The sequence below is a fragment of the Gigantopelta aegis genome, chromosome 5, assembly GCF_016097555.1.
Source record: "Gigantopelta aegis isolate Gae_Host chromosome 5, Gae_host_genome, whole genome shotgun sequence".
Taxonomy (NCBI): Eukaryota; Metazoa; Mollusca; class Gastropoda; order Neomphalida; family Peltospiridae; genus Gigantopelta; species Gigantopelta aegis.
The window spans coordinates 21,826,286-21,843,957 of record NC_054703.1 but is presented as its reverse complement, the minus strand read 5'-3'; the positions used below and the strand labels follow the sequence as shown (position 1 = coordinate 21,843,957).

The window sequence follows — 17,672 nt, the reverse complement described above, 5'->3', positions numbered from 1 at the left end:
CGACTGGCGACCTACTTTTTCGGAAAGAGTGCTGTATACTCGCATCAACTGTCTACTGTTTGGTCAATACAACATGAATGAATCTGTATTTCGGCGGACTACTGATATAGTTTCCATTTCTGCACCCCAGCCAACCATATAAAGTGAAACCTCTCAAAACCAGACCCTCTATTAACTGAAATTCCCTCAAAACCGGACATTTTTCATGGTCCGTTTTTAAATATCTGTACAAAAGAGAACCTCTCTAAACCAGATACCTCTAAAAACTGGATTTTTTATTTGGTCCCAAACGTGTTCGGTTTAGGGGGGTTTCACTATATATATATTGACTGTTATAATAACATACATAAGGATTAGGGTCTCCACGAGTACTCGAGTACTTGGACACGGACCGAGTGTAACAAGCCTCAAGTCTGTTGACAGGACTCGAGTACTTGGACACGGACCGAGTGTAGCAAGCCTCTAAGTCTGTTGACAGGACTCGAGTACTTGGACACGGACCGAGTGTGACAAACCTCAAGTCTGTTGACAGGACTCGAGTACTTGGACACGGACCGAGTGTAGCAAGCCTCAAGTCTGTTGACAGGACTCGAGTACTTGGACACGGACCGAGTGTGACAAACCTCAAGTCTGTTGACAGGACTCGAGTACTTGGACACGGACCGAGTGTAACAAGCCTCAAGTCTGTTCACAGGACTCGAGTACTTGGACACGGACCGAGTGTAGCAAGCCTCTAAGTCTGTTGACAGGACTCAAGTACTTGGTCACGGACCGAGTGTAACAAGCCTCAAGTCTGTTGACAGGACTCGAGTACCCATACAAGGAAGAGCGCACTCATTTAATTGTATTTTTTTAACGTCATGTTGCCATGTGTTCGTCTCTGGTTACATTATAGTGATCTGAGACATGGAGGGAAAATAGAAGTCGAATTTGTGGAATGCAATACAATGGCATGATTTGGTATCCATGTTCAAAGCTGGGATTAAAATGCATAATGCTGGTTTATTTTATTCATTAGTCTCATTATCATCTAGTAAGTGTCGGGTATTCGGGTCCTGGTCGATGTTTGACCCTCGAGTACTCGAGTCCAATATTTTGGACTCATGGAGGTCCTAATAAGCATAGATATACATGATGTGTGCTGGATGGGGGAGCGGCTCTCCCCCCACCCCTATAGTTAGATTATTGTTTACTTTATTCCTTAGTCTCGTTATTTATCCTCAGTAAGTGTCGGGTATTCGGGTCCTGGTCGATGTTTGACCCTCGAGTACTGAGTCCAATAATTTGGACTTGTGGAGGCTCTAATAAGCATAGGTGTACATGATGTGGGCTGGATGGGGGCAGTAGCTCTCCCCCACCCCTATAGTTAGACTATTGAGTAGTTTTGTATCGCCTTGTTGGAGTCAAAATATGACACATATGACTACACGTATGTATTACTCCTATAGTGGCAAACGGCATCAACTGTTGCATTTAAGTCAACTTAACGTTTCAGTCCATATCTCACAAGCGAGAAGGCCCAGACCAATGAAACTTGGTTTATAGTTGCACCAGTGAAGGTTCATCACAATTCATGATTTTAAAGATTTAATTTTAATGTTTTAAGCTAAGTAGATTGCTTCAGCATTTAGCTTAATGTTACGTTTTCACATCTATGTCCATTTCTGATCAACTCTGAGCCCCAGATCAATAAAACATGTTTTATAGGTGCATCTATAAATGTTCAATTCTGTGCATATTTTAATTTTAATTTTTTTAATGATTTAAAAAAAAAAGTGTTTTATTATTTTAGTATTGACGAAATTTGTTTCAAAACATGCATAGAACCAAATAATTTTTTTGTAGCTGAGACCTAGATTCAGCAGAAGTTTGTTTTAGAGAAAGCATTGGATTTTACTTTGAAACATTCCAGGACAAATGACTTGCGGCTGTTATAGGATTGTGTATGTGCTATACAGTATCTGTGAGACCAGGTCACTGGTCAGGTCAGGTCAGATCAGAGTGTTTAACGTTCACATTCAGAGCAAGTTGTTGTAGTGCACGCCTGTCATGGGCACAGTGTCTACTTTCGCTGGCTCCATCTGTGAGATGAGTTTGCAGATTGCTTTATTGTGGCAAAAAGAGGAATGCTGTCAAAAATAAACTAGATTTGATTGTGTATGGAAACCTTTGGTTGGTCTAAATCAAGTCTCAACAATATGTCTTCAACAATTACTATTTGTATTGATTCAGTCCTTGATTTTGAAAATGTCTGTTAGCCATTGGTTAAAGCGGCATTCTCATTATGCGATTAGTTGTAACGACTTGTATGCGATTTGTCGGGCCTACAAAAATCAGAATGTGTAAGACTGAAATCGTCCTGATTTAGGTGTTCTGACAGTATGATATGATCGCATGCGGCAAGATTAATCGCATAATTAGAACACCCCTAAAACTAACTAATGTTTGAACAACTGACCCCGGAAAGATAGATTTAATTAACAATATCGTAGAATGTTAGTTATACGCTGTGTCCATAAATTAATTTCTTTTTTATCGAGTGCCTTGGCCTTTTTTATTATTATATGGAACTGTACATGTATAGAGTATTTATTTTATATTAACTTTAAGTTTACGTTAATATGTATAATATTGATGCAAATAAACTTTTATAATTTCATTAGGTAGATATTTAATTCTTTGTTATTTTACCTTGTGTTTCTTGAGTGGTAGATTGCGTAACTGATATATAAGGTCGTACCTAGCTGAAAAAGAGGGGGGTGGGATTGGTATGGAAACAATGATGGGGTCTCAACAATCTCAGCAGCCCGTTGGAGCTCATGTCCAGTTGACCTTTCATTCGACCAATCAAAACCTTACTTGCAAAATAATGCCAGTGATTTGAAAAGAATTTAAAAACATTCGGGATTATGCCGAGGGTATACGAAATGATTCGGGTGAATTACGAAGTATGCCGGAAACTAATTTCAGTATAAAATTTTATATAAAATTCGTTTCAAAAAAACGAAAAAAACAACAAAAACGTGATGGTATAGCCATAAAATCTGTTTATACTAGTATACAATCCAGAGTTTATTGCTGCACTTTACCCCCTGTTTTTTCAATATTGAAATAAACCAACAAGTTCGCCTATTGTATGGTCTCGCCCGATATTTTTAGAATTTGTATGCTCCTGAATAACGCTATAAAAGGCGAAGTGTAATTGGTCGATATTTAAATTGTTATTTATAGATGAAATGTCACCTGGACAGGTCCACGCAATGCTGTTAGATCTACTGGTAGACCAATGGAGCTAATTTTAATCAGATTGGGGTCTCAATTGTGTCATGCATACCATCCATCACTAGCAGAGCAACACATTGCTGTGGGGAAATTAAAACCACTGAGATGTATTTTCGATCATTATAAAAATAAAAAGGAGCAGAATCTCGATCTCAGCTTAGCTAAGTGGAAGATAAGATGATGTGGCATGTTGTGATTTCTTTTTGTATTAGCTGCTAAAAAAAAATATATATGGCCTGCTGGAAATAACGACAGCACAGGGTGAGTGAAGGGTTTGGGACAATGTATGGACAATTAGGACCTCCAAGATATGATTTAGAGCATTATAAAATTAAAATATAACATCACGCGCTCAGCTTCAGCTAAATAGAAGACGAGATAATCGGACATCTGTAGGACATAGGGTAAGCTGAGCAGTGGTCACTGCAGGCCGACCGACTACAACAGCGCTATGCTCAGCTTGTCAAAACGAACTAAAGCTGGCCGCACACTGCCCTTGTGGGCTACGGAATGAATGAACGAATGTTTAAAGGGACATTCCTGAGTTTGTTGCATTGTAAGATGTTTCCGACTAATAAAATATTCCTACGATTAAACTTCCATATTAAATATATTTTTTTATTTAGAATATCATTGTCTGTATTTTCAATGTGTTTCTGGTCGTCTTAATATTTGTAAGAAGCCCAAACTGGATTCCGTCTTCAAATAATTTCGTATGTACGAAAAAATTTATATTTTAGGAAATGAAATGAAATTTAACCTAGTAAAAATATTAGAACGATCAGAAACGCGTTTAATATACAGCCACTAGTATTTGATGCAGAAACATATAATTGATATGTAATTACACTCGTTAAAAAGGATCTGTTCGTCGATAACATCTTAAAAGTTGCAGCGAACTCAGGAATGTCTCTTTAACGACACCCCAGCACGAAAAATACATCGGCTATTGGGTATCAAACTAAGGTAATGCAAACAAATAAGGTGATGATCAACATCAATATAAAAATTCAAGATTTAAATAAAAACAGTGTAAAGAACTGTGCAAAAATACAAATATTACAGATAGATACTGACTTTAATCAAAATTTCAATTTGTGCTGTATTGGCCATTCTCAAAGAGAATGTTACACCCCTGCACCACGGTGAGGTTACAACACGCGCAGGGGTTGCGGGCTACGGTTTTTGACCGGCGTCATTTAGAAACGACGCGAGGTCAAGCTGCAGGAGGGACGCAACGCAGTCTGGTCACCATCCACCGGACGGGACTTTACCACCAGGGTATACTTCAAGATATGGACAACCCGACCATCCATCGGATCATGAAGACAATATCCGGGAAAGACTACCGTCCCATCGTCAGAATGTTAACAACCCCACCGTACCGACAGTTCCTCCCACAGCTTGACGTCACAAACTTCACCGGGACTCCGTAGGCGGCATCCTCCCTACCAACCTCCTTCGTCTCCGTATGGACTTGGTCAGACTTTAAACTTTTTCCGGCCGCCCTTTCAAACACTTTGTAAATAGTCTGGCACCCTTTATTTTTGGCAGTCCGTCTAAATTGCTCCAATCACCTTCAACTTTGGATGAACCGTCAAATATTTTGTTTGGCCTCAATTTTGACCAGACATGGTTTTTCTCAACTTTACTAAATTTTTCAAATTTCGCCCACCTCAAACTTACCATCCCCCTCCTGCCCCGGAATTGGTCACTGGCTAAGTCCGGGTTGGGCGTGCATGAACCTTCGGAATATGGGCACGTTAATGCAGTTCCCTTCCTTTTCCCTACATCTGTCTCTTGAAAAATAGCCTGCGGTGTTTTGGTAATTTTAATAAGTGAATTTTATTGACTGCTTTTCCACCGCTATTTGGAGACGTGCACTGTCGTGAAGACTGGCATGTACTGGGTTCACTCGCTGGTACCAGCACGACCGGCCTCGGTGGCGTCGTGGTTAGGCCATCGGTCTTCAGGCTGGCAGGTACTGGGGTTCGGACCCCAGTCGAAGCATGGGATTTTTTAATCCAGATACCGACTCCTAACCCTGAGTGAGTGCTCCGCAAGACTCAGTGGGTAGGTGTAAACCACTTGCACCTATTTTTTTATCTGTTTGGTGAAAATCCCGTACATTTCAAATATAGACTTGATAGTTGTAGGCTGTACTCATGACGGGTGCCACCGGTGGGGCAGGATTTGCTCAACTGTCACGAACACCTGATATCATCACTGTTTAAACCGGCCTCGGTGGCGTCGTGGCAGGCCATCGGTCTACAGGCTGGTAGGTACTGGGTTCGGATCCCAGTCGAGGCATGGGATTTTTAATCGAGATACCGACTCCAAACCCTGAGTGAGTGCTCCGCAAGGCTCAATGGGTAGGTGTAAACCACTTGCACCGACCAGTGATCCATAACTGGTTCAACAAAGGCCATGGTTTGTGCTATCCTGCCTGTGGGAAGCGCAAATAAAAGATCCCTTGCTGCCTGTCGTAAAAAGAGTAGCCTATGTGGCGACAGCGGGTTTCCTCTAAAAACAGTGTCAGAATGACCATATGTTTGACGTCCAATAGCCGATGATAAGATAAAAAATCAATGTGCTCTAGCGGCGTCGTTAAATAAAACAAACTTTACTTTTTTTCATCACTGTTTTTACAGTGAGTCATGAGTGCATGCTATCCCAGCTGTATATAGTCCATTGAGCTCTCTCCTGTGCGGGTTTCGGTTTTCTAAGCTAATCTTGGGAGTGTCAATCCTACTGGCGGTGCAGGAGGGATGAAACATGTTTAGTATCTCCTAGAGGAGTGGCGGTCCTTCTACTGGCGGTGCAGGAGGGATGGAACATGTTTAGGATCTTCTAGAGGAGTGGCGGTCCACCAGGCGGTGCAGGAGGGATGAAACATGTTTAGTATCTCCTAGAGGAGTGGCGGTCATTCTACTGGCAGTGCAGGAGGGATGGAACATGTTTAGGATCTTCTAGAGGAGTGGCGGTCCACCAGGCGGTGCAGGAGGGATGAAACATGTGTAGGATCTAGAGGAGTGGCGGTCCTTCTGGCGGTGCAGGAGGGATGGAACATATTTAGGATCTCCTAGAGGAGTGGCGGTCCTTCTCACTAAGGTCGAGCACCTGGTAGTGGATCATGGAAGCGATCACGACTTTGCCTAACACCCTTTCGACTCTGCCATGTGCAAAGATGCGATTGTGATAATGTAATACGGGTTTGTCGTTCAGATTATACACAAAAGTCGTTCAGAGTATACTCAAAAGGACACTAGCACCCCCCCCCCCCCCCCCCCCCCCCCCCCCCCCCACACACACCGATAGGATATAGCTGAATGGTAGTTCTCGTCTTAAATCGCCGAATCAGTCGCCCCTTGTAGATTTAGAAGGTTTTTTTTTTTATCAGTGCCACTGGAATATCAAAGGTTGTGGTATGTACTGTCCTGTCTTATGCTGTATTTCGAGTAGCTGTAAGCTGTAAGTTCCATCTATTGTTTTATCCTCGTGTTAAAATAACCATGTTAGTTAAAGTTTGTTTTGTTTAATAACACCACTAGACTACATTGATTTATTAATCGTAGGCTATTGGATATCAAACATTTGGTATATAGTCTTAGCGAGGAAACCCGCTACATTTTTCCATTAGAATCAAGCGGTCGTTTATACGTGCCATCCCACAGACAGGATAGCATACACCACAGCCTTTGCTATACCACTCGTGGTGCACTGGCTATAACAAGAAATAGCCCAATGAGCCACCGACGGGGATCGATCCTAGACCGACCACGCATCAGGCGAGTGCTTTATCACTGGGATACGCCCCATGCCCCACCCCCTCCCATCACGTTAAACACCAAATAGCCGTGGTTTTAAAGGGACATTCCTGACTTTGTTGCATTGTAAGATGTTTCTGAAAAATAAAATATTTCTACGATTAAACTTACATATTAAATATATTTTCTTGTTTAGAATATCAGTGTCTGTATATTCAATGTGCTTCTGGTCATCATAATATTTGTAAGAAGCTCAAATTGGATTTTTAGGAAATAAAATGAAATTTAACCTCGTACAAATATTAGAACAATGAGAAACACGTTTAATATACAGCCACTAATATTTTATTCAGAAAAATATATTTGATATGTAATTACAATCGTTAAAAAGTCTCTTTTACTCGATAACATCTTTAAAATTGCAACAAACTCAGGAATGTCCCTTTAATGTGTTAAGGTGTCATAAAGCAAATATTTCTTCTTTTTACGAATGACACAACCCGCTTTTATTTTAAAAAGTGCACTTTGCGAGAGCAGGATATAGCTCAGTCGGTTGAGTGCTCACTTGAGGTGTTTGCGTCGTAGGATCGAACCACCTTGGTGGATCCATTCATCTGACTGGACTTTTTTCTCGTTCCACCCAGTGCACCACAACTGATCAAAGACCGTGGTATTTGCTTTCCTGTCGGTGGGAAAGTGCATATAAAAGATCCCTTGCAACTACTGAAAAAAAACATGTATCGGGTTTTCTCTCTAAGACTATGCCAGAGTTACCAAATGTTTGACATCCAATAGCCGATGATTATTTAATCAATGTGCTCTAGTGGTGTCATTAAACAAAGCAAACTTTTTCCTTTTTTTATGCTTGCATATTTTTCTTCCTTTGTAAGTTGTGGCTGTTTTAGAGATTCTGTTTTACTGCGGTCTACGACGTTCATATTAGCACTGAAGAGTCGACACCAGATCAATCATTTGATCAAAGAACTGCATAGTATATTTTTAAAGGGACATTCCTGAGTTTGCTGTATTGTAAGATGTTTCCGACTAATCAAATATTTCTACGATTAAACTTACATATTAAATATATTTTCTTGTTTAGAATATCAGTGTCTGTATATTCAATGTGTTTCTGGTCGTCTTAATATTTGTAAAAAGCTCCAACTGGATTTTGTCTTCAAATAATTGTGTACGTACGAAAAAATATTTTTTAGGAAATAAAATGAAAATTAACCTAGTACAAATATTAGAACGATCAGAAACACGTTTAATATACAGCGACTAATATTCTAAACAAGAAAATATATTTAATATGTAAGTTTAATCGAAGAAACATTTTATTAGTCGACAACTCAGGGATGTCCCTTTAAAATCAATCGTGGAAACACTATACAGATATAGAAATGAAAACAGCAAAGTAAAAGAAAACATATTTATATAAAAATTCCCTGAAAGGCACAAATACAAGATTACCGAGGTACATATAACTGTAAATTCCCATACTGCACAATGAGGGTTGCGCAAGGCGTGTCGCGGGCGATGGTAAACGATTTACTAGATTTCTCCATGTATTTTTGGTTTCTTTGTTTGATGTTTTTTGTCTTTCTTTTTAATATTTCAGAACAGAACAGAACTTTATTACACCCAGGCCGTTAGGCAACGGCATATGGGGAAACATGAATAATTGCATACTATAATATGTGACAAGACAGGACAGGGTTTACAGGAGAACATTAAATAGTAAATAATATAGTATATGAATAGTTGAATTATATAAATACATTAATACTGAAATACGAGTGGATATAACAAAAATAGATATAAAAAATAAGTCAATAATATTCGGCATAGTAGAGTAATTGAAGTTCATTATATAATTTGTTATATAATGTCATGTACTAGTATATTTCGATTTATTAAAATAGGGATATCTGTGATATAATAATAAAGCATATTTAACTCGAGTGATGTGGTATATGTTGATACAAATAGCTATGGTCTTTTAAATTTATCATTAATGTCTTTAATTAATTTGCTGACTTTTCTTAGGACACCTATTTTATTACTAGTCATCAACTCTTTAAATTTTAGGGTACTGGGGTTCACATAATAATATTGTTTTAGGAGTGTTTTTCGAGACTTGGTAAAGAAGGCACAAGTGAATAGATAATGATATTCATTACCAATATCGTTAGAATCACAAAGTGTGCATAACCTATTTTTTACTGGTGTATTATTCCACCGTCCTATTTCAGTGACTGCTGGCAGTAGTTTATATAGTCTGTCTGTGTTAAGAATGGAATCGATGAATTAGCATGTATCAACGTGTTTATACGAAATGATGCTATACAAATAAGAGAACTGTTTATTAACGAATTAGCATGTAACTACGTGTATATAACAAATGATGATATGCAAATAAGAAGAGAACTGTTTATTAACGAATCAGCATCAAAATGCATAGAATGCATCTGTTTAATACAGGGGTGAAATAGTGAAATGTTCACTCAAAACTGTGTTATCGTCACTGAGTGACTGATAACACTTTTATTTCACTGATATTTTAAGAACAGTGAAGGTAGGTAGTTTAACTTTAATTGTTCGTATAATCGAAACACATACACAATGTTTAACGGCAGCAGTGCCTGTGCAATTGCGTTACCTTTGTTCCAGCAGTTCCTTTTATCCCTGTATAAAAAATTTGTTTAAACCTATGCAATTTGATGGTATTTTGATATTGTTACTTTCATCCCTGTATTTAAATTTTGTTTTGAATTAAAATTATGCAATTTGATGGTAGTTTGATATTATTTATTTAATTATTCATTGATTTATTTATTTGTAAACACTGAGATTTAAAAAACAACGACTTAATAATTAATATTTTATAAGAAATTTTAAATTATTCATTATAGAACTACATGCCAATTCATAGGTTCCCTTTTGATGCAAACGGACTATAGTAGATGTTTGAAAATAAGCGATATAGTAGGCCTATAGTTGAGACGATACGGTAAAGGTGCGTTTAAAGTGGCATGGCTTGCAGTAATGAGGAGATCTCAAGCTGGTCCCACGCATCTGCTGTCAATCTGAACTTGCATAGAAATTGTAGAGAATAGGAAGTTCTTGCTACTGAATAACAAGTTGTCGAGACGTGGCATGCGAACTCGTCGTTCAGCGTTCATCGGGTGTCAAGTATTTCACTGCCGATCGATCACAACCTTTTCGCTACTGTTTTTTTTCTTCAAATACGTGACTCGCTCAATTTTCGTCGTGAAAACAAATGTGTCACTATTACTTTTCAATCACAAACCGGAGCCCGATATTTACGGTGGCACCGAAGGCAATTGCCGTAGCTACATATATGATGTGAATTGCCGTAGTTCATGGGATTTGCCGTAGTTCATGGGCTTTGCCGAAGGAATATTTTTGTCGCTAGATAAAAGATAGTACTATTTGTTGAAAGGATAATTCTTGGATTTCAGTTTACGTTTATTTGTTACAAACGTTACTGGTTTAAAACTGAGGAAGGTAGGCTTGAAATTACCATAGGTGAACATTTTGCCTATTAGAAGAAAAAAATAAAATAAATCAAAATTACCGTAGGTAACAACTTCTTAATTTCGAACCCTAAGAATCGAATATTAAAGGCACATTCTCAAAGTTGCAAACGCCATATTTGGCAGTCTGTACATGAATGTGTGATAAATAACTATAAAGTAATCGATTCCACAGAGACCTGGCATTATAAATGGTAAGCCGACGCCATATGACCGTAAATAAAATGTGTTCAGTGCGTCGTTAAATAAAACATTTCTTTCTTTTTCTTTCTATAAAAGGTGCAAAGTCATAGTCACAAGTACCTTGTTTCGCTATGTTTTGTATTTGTTTGTAATATAAGACTACATATTAAAGGGACATTCCTGAGTTTGCTACATTGTAAGATGTTTCCGACTACTAAAATATTTCAACGATTAAACTTACATATTAAATATATTTTCTTGTTTAGAATATCAGTGTCTGTATATTTAATGTGTTTCTGGTCGTCTTAATATTTGTAAGAAGCCCAAACTGGGTTTTGTCTTCAAATAATTTCGTACGTACGAAAAAATATATTTTAGGAAATAAAATGAAATTTAACCTAGTACATTAAATATTAGAACATCAGAAACACGTTTAATATACAGCCACTAATATATTATGCAGAAAAATATATTTGATATGTAATTACAATCGTTAAAACGTCTCTGTTAGTCGATACTATCTTAAAAATTGCAGCAAACTCAGGAATGTCCCTTTAATCCATCCCACAGAAAACTTTTGCATAATTAATGGTGTAATATCAGTCTCGAGTACCACATTTCGTTAGTTTTTATATATGTTTGTAATAGCTAACTACAAATTAACCCATCCCATATAAAAATCTAGCATTTCAAATTCGTAATGCGTTGGCACTCGACGTAAACAGGGGCTGGATATAGCCCAGTGGTAAAGCGTTCGCTTGATGCGCGGTCGATCTAGGATCGATCCCCGTCAGTGAACCCACTGGGTTATTTCTCGTTCCAGCCAGTGCTCCACAACTAGTGCAACAAAGGTCGTGGCATGTACTATCCTGTCTGTGGGATGGTGCATATAAAAAATCCCTTGCTGCTAATCGAAAAGAGTAGCCCATGAAGTGGCAACAGCGGGTTTCATCTCTCAATATCTGTGTCTGACGCCATATAACCGTATATAAAACGTGTTGAGTGCGTCGTTAAATAAAATATTTCCTTCCTTCGACGTAAACAATGGTTTCCCCAAAATTATATAGTATATAAAGTAGATAGAACATCTTCATTGAGTATACATTAATATGGCAGCCAGTCCTTTATCAATAATATGGAGATGAAATTTCAATTCAAATTGTGACGTCATGGTCAGCTTTATTGTTTTCTGCAGTAATATAATTGTATAAAATATTAGTAGTAAATATACAATGTTTGGATGTAAAGTTTTGTTGATATGTACAGTGAAGTACACTTATAACGAACATGCTTATAACGAACATACTTAGAACAAACTCCTGCAAAGGACGAACTGATCGTAAAGTCCTGCTTTATCTCACTATACATTAATAACCAACGAAGTACTGTTATAACGAACTAATTAACACTGTCCCTTCCACTTCGTTATAAGAGTACTTTACTGTAAGTAAAGGTGTAATCTTTACATTTCAAATAACCATTATGCAACTTTGAGACAGCTCCTTTTAAATTTTCGATCAGATAAATTTAATGCAACTGATCGTTTTGAAATGTTTAGCAACCAGTGGTTGTTTTGACACTCAGTAAGCCAGGGCCCCGTTCCACGAAGCGATCTTAGCGCTACGATCACCTTAAGTGCATAGAGTAGTTATGCACTTAAGGTGATCTTAGAGCTAAGATTGCTTCGTGGAACGGGGTCCAGTTCGTGACAGGGGAATCCGAACCAGTCAAGACGTTCTGAATGACAAGCGCCATCTCGAAAATACACACAGTTTGCTAAAGGCAACGCCACACGACACGAGTGACTCGTACGAGAATAGTCGATTGCCTAGCAACCGATGAAATCGTAATTTTTGTCTTGCACTCGTATCGTGTAGCGCAACCTTTAGTCATATCGAACAAACCTATAGTATTATCAAGTTGAGTCAACTCATAACATTAAACTTATATGTTGCTAATTAGCACTAAACGCTATAAGCAGAAACCCAAATCGTTTGCCCGAAACAGTGGATCAGTCAGGTGTGGACTGGGTTGTGGGTTTCTTCTTCTAGCGTTTGTACTGCTAGTGGACACCAGTATATGTAGATATGAATGTCATTAGTGCACCAGGCCCGTCGAAACGATAACTGAAGTGTGATGGGGTGTATGATGGTGGGAGGGGGGGGGGGGGGGGGGGGGGGGAAGAGGCACGTTATCTGTAAAAGACATCAACACGCGATTTTAGAGCATTTCAAGAATGACTAGCAATGTTTTGTATGCGGGTTTGTTTGGTTTTGGGTTTTTTAATTGTGGTTTTGGTTCTGGGTTTTTTTTTAATCTCTTTGAAACATGTTTTTGTTTGGTCCTCATTTGGGGGCATAGTCCCCCTCTTCCGGTTCCTTCCAACCTGCGCCCACAAACATGATCAAATTAAAGGTCTGCGAGGTCACATTTAGCAAATGGTGAATATTTTTATACTGGCGACGGTTTGGTTGCAGAAACGTGGCAGTCGTATCTGCCGACAACGCACAAGCACCACCTTCACATAATACAAGTCACACACAGCGCTAGAGGGCGCTATGACTGTGTCTGTGGTTCATGAAAAGAAACTAATCCATGTTGCCATTGGCTAACAATTTCTCATGGCGGTCACTTCCACACTTGGTATCCATGGCAACGCTGTTATTAGTTTCATGATTTAAGCCTCCCATGACTTCCTCGTCTTCTGTTGAAATCGATTTTCTGAAAGAAAAAAAAAAAAAAAAAAAAAAAAAAAAAAAAACACATTTATGAGTCATCATATGAGAAAACCTACAACTTCACAAAAATATTTTGTTGTAAATTGTCGGAAAATACAGGGTAATAACCTAAAAAAAAACAAAAAACAACAAAACAAAAACCCGTCAAAAACAACAACAACCAAAAGCTCGGAGCTTAGATATTAGCATTCTATCAAGAGCGGGACGTAGCCCTATAGTAAACCATACGCCAGATGCGCGGTCGGTCTGGGATCGATCCTCGTCGGTGGGCCCATTGGGCTATTTCTCGTTCCAGCCAGTGCTCCACAGCTGGTGTAACAAAGGTCGTGGTATGTACTATACTATATGTGGGACGGTGCAAATAAAAGATCCCTTGCCGCTAATCCAAAAGAGTAGCCCATGAAGTGGCGACAGCGGGTTTCCTCTCTTATATATCTGTGTGGTCCTTAACCATATGTCTGAAGCCATATAACCGTAAAAAAATGTATCGAGTGCGTCGTTTAATAAAACATTTCCTTCATCTGGAGCGCTCCAGCCAGTGCACCACGACTAGTATATCAAAGGCCGTGGTATGTGTTATCCTGTCTGTGGGATGGTGCAAATAGAAGATCCCTTGCTGCTAATCCAAAAGAGTAGCCCATGAAGTGGCGACAGCGGGTTTCCTCTCTTATATATCTGTGTGGTCTTTAACCATATGTCTGAAGCCATATAACCGTAAAAAAATGTATCGAGTGCGTCGTTAAATAAAAAAATTCCTTTCTTCTATTTGGAGCGGGACGTAGCACAGTGGTAAACCATACCCCAGATGCGCAGTCTGTCCGGGTCTAATCGGTGGGCCCATTGGGCTAAAACTCGTTCCAGCCAGTGCACCACGACTGGTATATCAAAGGTGGTATGTGCTAGCCTGTTTGTGGGATGGTGCATATAAAAAGATCCCTTGTTACTAATAAAAAAGTACAGCAGCTTTCTTCTCTAAGACTATAATATTACGTTAGAATTACCCAATGTTTGACATCTCAATAGCTGATGATTAGTATATCAACGTGTTCTAGTGGTAATTTTTAAACAAAACAAACTGCACTCTATCTTAATTGTATATTTTAGAAATATAGCGTCATTGATGTCGCTTTTTTAACGTCAATGTCACATTGTAGGACCGACACCGGATATTGATACTGTCGTAACTATAATCAGTTGTTGTTGTTGTTTTTTGTTGGGGGTTTTTTTTGTGTTTTTTTGGGGGGAGGGGGGTTGGATACATATTAGCATGATTAAAATATGGTAATTTGTTTTAAAGGGATATTCCTGAGTTTGCTGCAATTTTTAAGATGTTATCGACTAACAGACTCTTTAACGATTGTAATTACATATCAACTATATTTTGCTGCATAAAATATTAGTGGCTGTATATTAAACGTGTTTCTGATCGTTCTAATATTTGTATGAGGTTATATTTAATTTTATTTCGTAAAATATTATTTTTTTCGTACGTACGAAATTATTTGAAGACAAAATCCAGTTTGGGCTTCTTACAAATATTAAGATGGCCAGAAACATATTGAATATACAGACACTGATATTCTAAACAAGAAAATATATTTAATATGTAAGTTTAATCGTAGAAATATTGTAATAGTCTAGTTTGTACTGACTGCAGTTATAACTGACAAAGTAATTATAGACATTTATTTAAGATCTTTATCAAAATTTGCTTAAAACCTGTGTTTTGAGGATATGTAAGAAATAGAATAATACATTCGTGTCTGATAGATACCATTTATCTCACAACTCGTTGGTTAAAAACGTATCAAACTCGCTTTCGCTCGTTAGATACATTTTAAAACAACTCGTTGTCAGATAAATGGTATGTAACGGCCTCTCATGTATTATTCTCTATGTACTGCCTAGTAACAACCATTGCGCCAAGTCTCTACTCTGCCTAACATGCAAAGAATACTAATATGAGTTGCTGTTTGATACCCTTTATCTTACACGTTTGAAAACATATCTAACGAGCGAAAATGGTATCTAAAGCCCCTGTCACACTGTCAAGGATCAGGACGCCGGGTCAGCCACGGATACGATCCGGCTTCATTCGTGACAATCCGTTGTGATCCGTACTAAACTGTACCGATCCTTTGCCATTGTAACCAAAATCTGATATAGAGTTTGGACCCGATCTCAAAGTCGTTCCTACGGGCCTGAATAACGCTAGATGTTCTCTCCAACGGGTATGTAAAAAAAAAAAAAAAAAAAGATAGTGTAATGCTAGTGTCAAACTACCAATTGTCACAACACAGTTGGTCAACTCGCCGACTTCACGATTTTTACGACAGTCCAGTTTCTAGTGTAAGCACTCTTACATTTCGATTCTCGTTGTATACAACGCCTACGACGTAGCTTAGCTTAGTAACTAGTTTAACGTGTCCATATACCACTAGGGTTTCGAACACGCCTATCCCGAGTCCGGCCTACGACTGATCAGTTGTTAATCTTAGCGCACCCATCGTAAGTTGGGAATTGGGGAGATTACAACGCAACTGTCGAGTTGGCCAACTTCGTCATGACAGATGATAGTCTGAGTCTAGCAATACTGACCTTCCAAAGTGTTCCGCCTCCTCGATGGTCTCCGGAAGATCTTTGTTTAGTGTTTCTGGTAACACAAGAGCAAGTAGTCCTGCCGCTAACGTGACGCTGCCGAACACCAGCAGTGGAAGTGCCCTGCCGAAATCTCCTCCTGTTATCTCACCCTGGCAATGAAAACAAATATACAGTCGACCTTCGATATCATTTACCATGTGATAACCAATTTTATCCTATAACTTACCCATGATATCCATGTCATAAACCCATGTGATAATTTAGTGTAGACTCGGTTGATATTTCCCATATCAAAAAAACACAACACTTGTGACGAATCCTCTATTTATCTTACAACTCGTTTAAAGACGTATCGAACTTGCTTTCGCTTGTTGGATACATTTTAAAACTCGTAAGATAAATGATATCCAACGGCCACTCATGTAGTATTATCTTTATAAATAGTAAAAGAAATTTATCATTCTCCCATACCGTTAGCACCACTCGTTATCATTAGTCAATACATCAAATGCAGATTTTAGACATCGGTAAATTTTGACATTCCTATGACTGTAGGATACCTATTTTACAGATGAATAAATCTAGGAGTCTGTCGGGCTACCAGCTTCAGAAATATGGTAGCCCGAAGTGAGTATCGGTAGCCAAGACATCCCTTTTTCTCTTTTGCCCCCCCCCCCCCCCCCACACACACACACGTACTACTGCCAAGGTCCAGCCCTGTTTTATACATGGTACGCCGATGATGAACACGACCGCATGTGAAGCAAATGTAGGCCTATTGCTTTCTGTCGTTCAGAAACCCCCCCACAAACAAACAATAAAACTCCACAATTGGAGCAAATTATGATAACCACATAAATATATGTGAAATAGCCACATCCATGAAAGACACATGTACAGTGGCACATATTAATTTAAGAACCCCCCCCCCAAAAAAAAAAAAAAAAAAAAAAAAAAAAAAAAAAAAATGAAGACCAATCACAAGCCAACCTCTCACCAGCAACAAACAACAACAAAAAAACACCACAAAAAAACGACAAACCCAAAACAAAACGACAACAAAAAAACTAAACTAAAACAAAGCCCCACTAAACTAAAAAAACAACAACAAACAAACCCAAACCCCCAAACACATAAATCAGTACTCGAGCATATCGGCAACAAGTACATCTAAGCAAAATAAAATGAGAATCCAGTCTGATTTTGGCGGGAAAACCACTTACGGCGTATGCTATATAGGGCGCCATCATGGCTCCTGCACGAGCCCAGCTGGAGCTAGCACCGACCGCGACGTTTCGTACGACAGTTGGGAAGAGTTCGGACGAGAACACGTACACGTTAGCAAAACATCCCGCGGAGCCCATCTTGCCTATCATAGCCAGTATTATTGTCATCCACTGAAGAGCTGAAAGGAAACGGCAATATATATATATTTAAAATTCCAATGACGTAGACGTTAGAATACAAATGGTAAACACACTTCAGTACTGAACCAAAAAAGAAACCTCATTTCTCTAATAATGGATAATAAATAAAAATTACAT

The 17,672-nt window shown here is 38.7% G+C and overlaps 1 protein-coding gene across 2 annotated transcripts in view; it reads right to left on the bottom strand.

Moving 5' to 3' along the window:
• Window positions 1-13,038: 13,038 nt before the first annotated feature.
• Window positions 13,039-17,672, bottom strand: part of LOC121373665 (organic cation transporter protein-like) — a 65,634-nt gene continuing 61,000 nt past the window's right edge. For both annotated transcript variants that reach the window (XM_041500385.1, XM_041500384.1), the window contains 3 exons: window positions 17,352-17,533; window positions 16,126-16,277; window positions 13,039-13,510 (listed from right to left, as the gene is read on the bottom strand). In XM_041500385.1, the coding sequence (XP_041356319.1) occupies window positions 13,378-13,510; window positions 16,126-16,277; window positions 17,352-17,533 (467 nt within the window). In that variant the 3' untranslated portion in view covers window positions 13,039-13,377. The remainder of the gene's footprint in view (window positions 13,511-16,125; window positions 16,278-17,351; window positions 17,534-17,672) is intronic.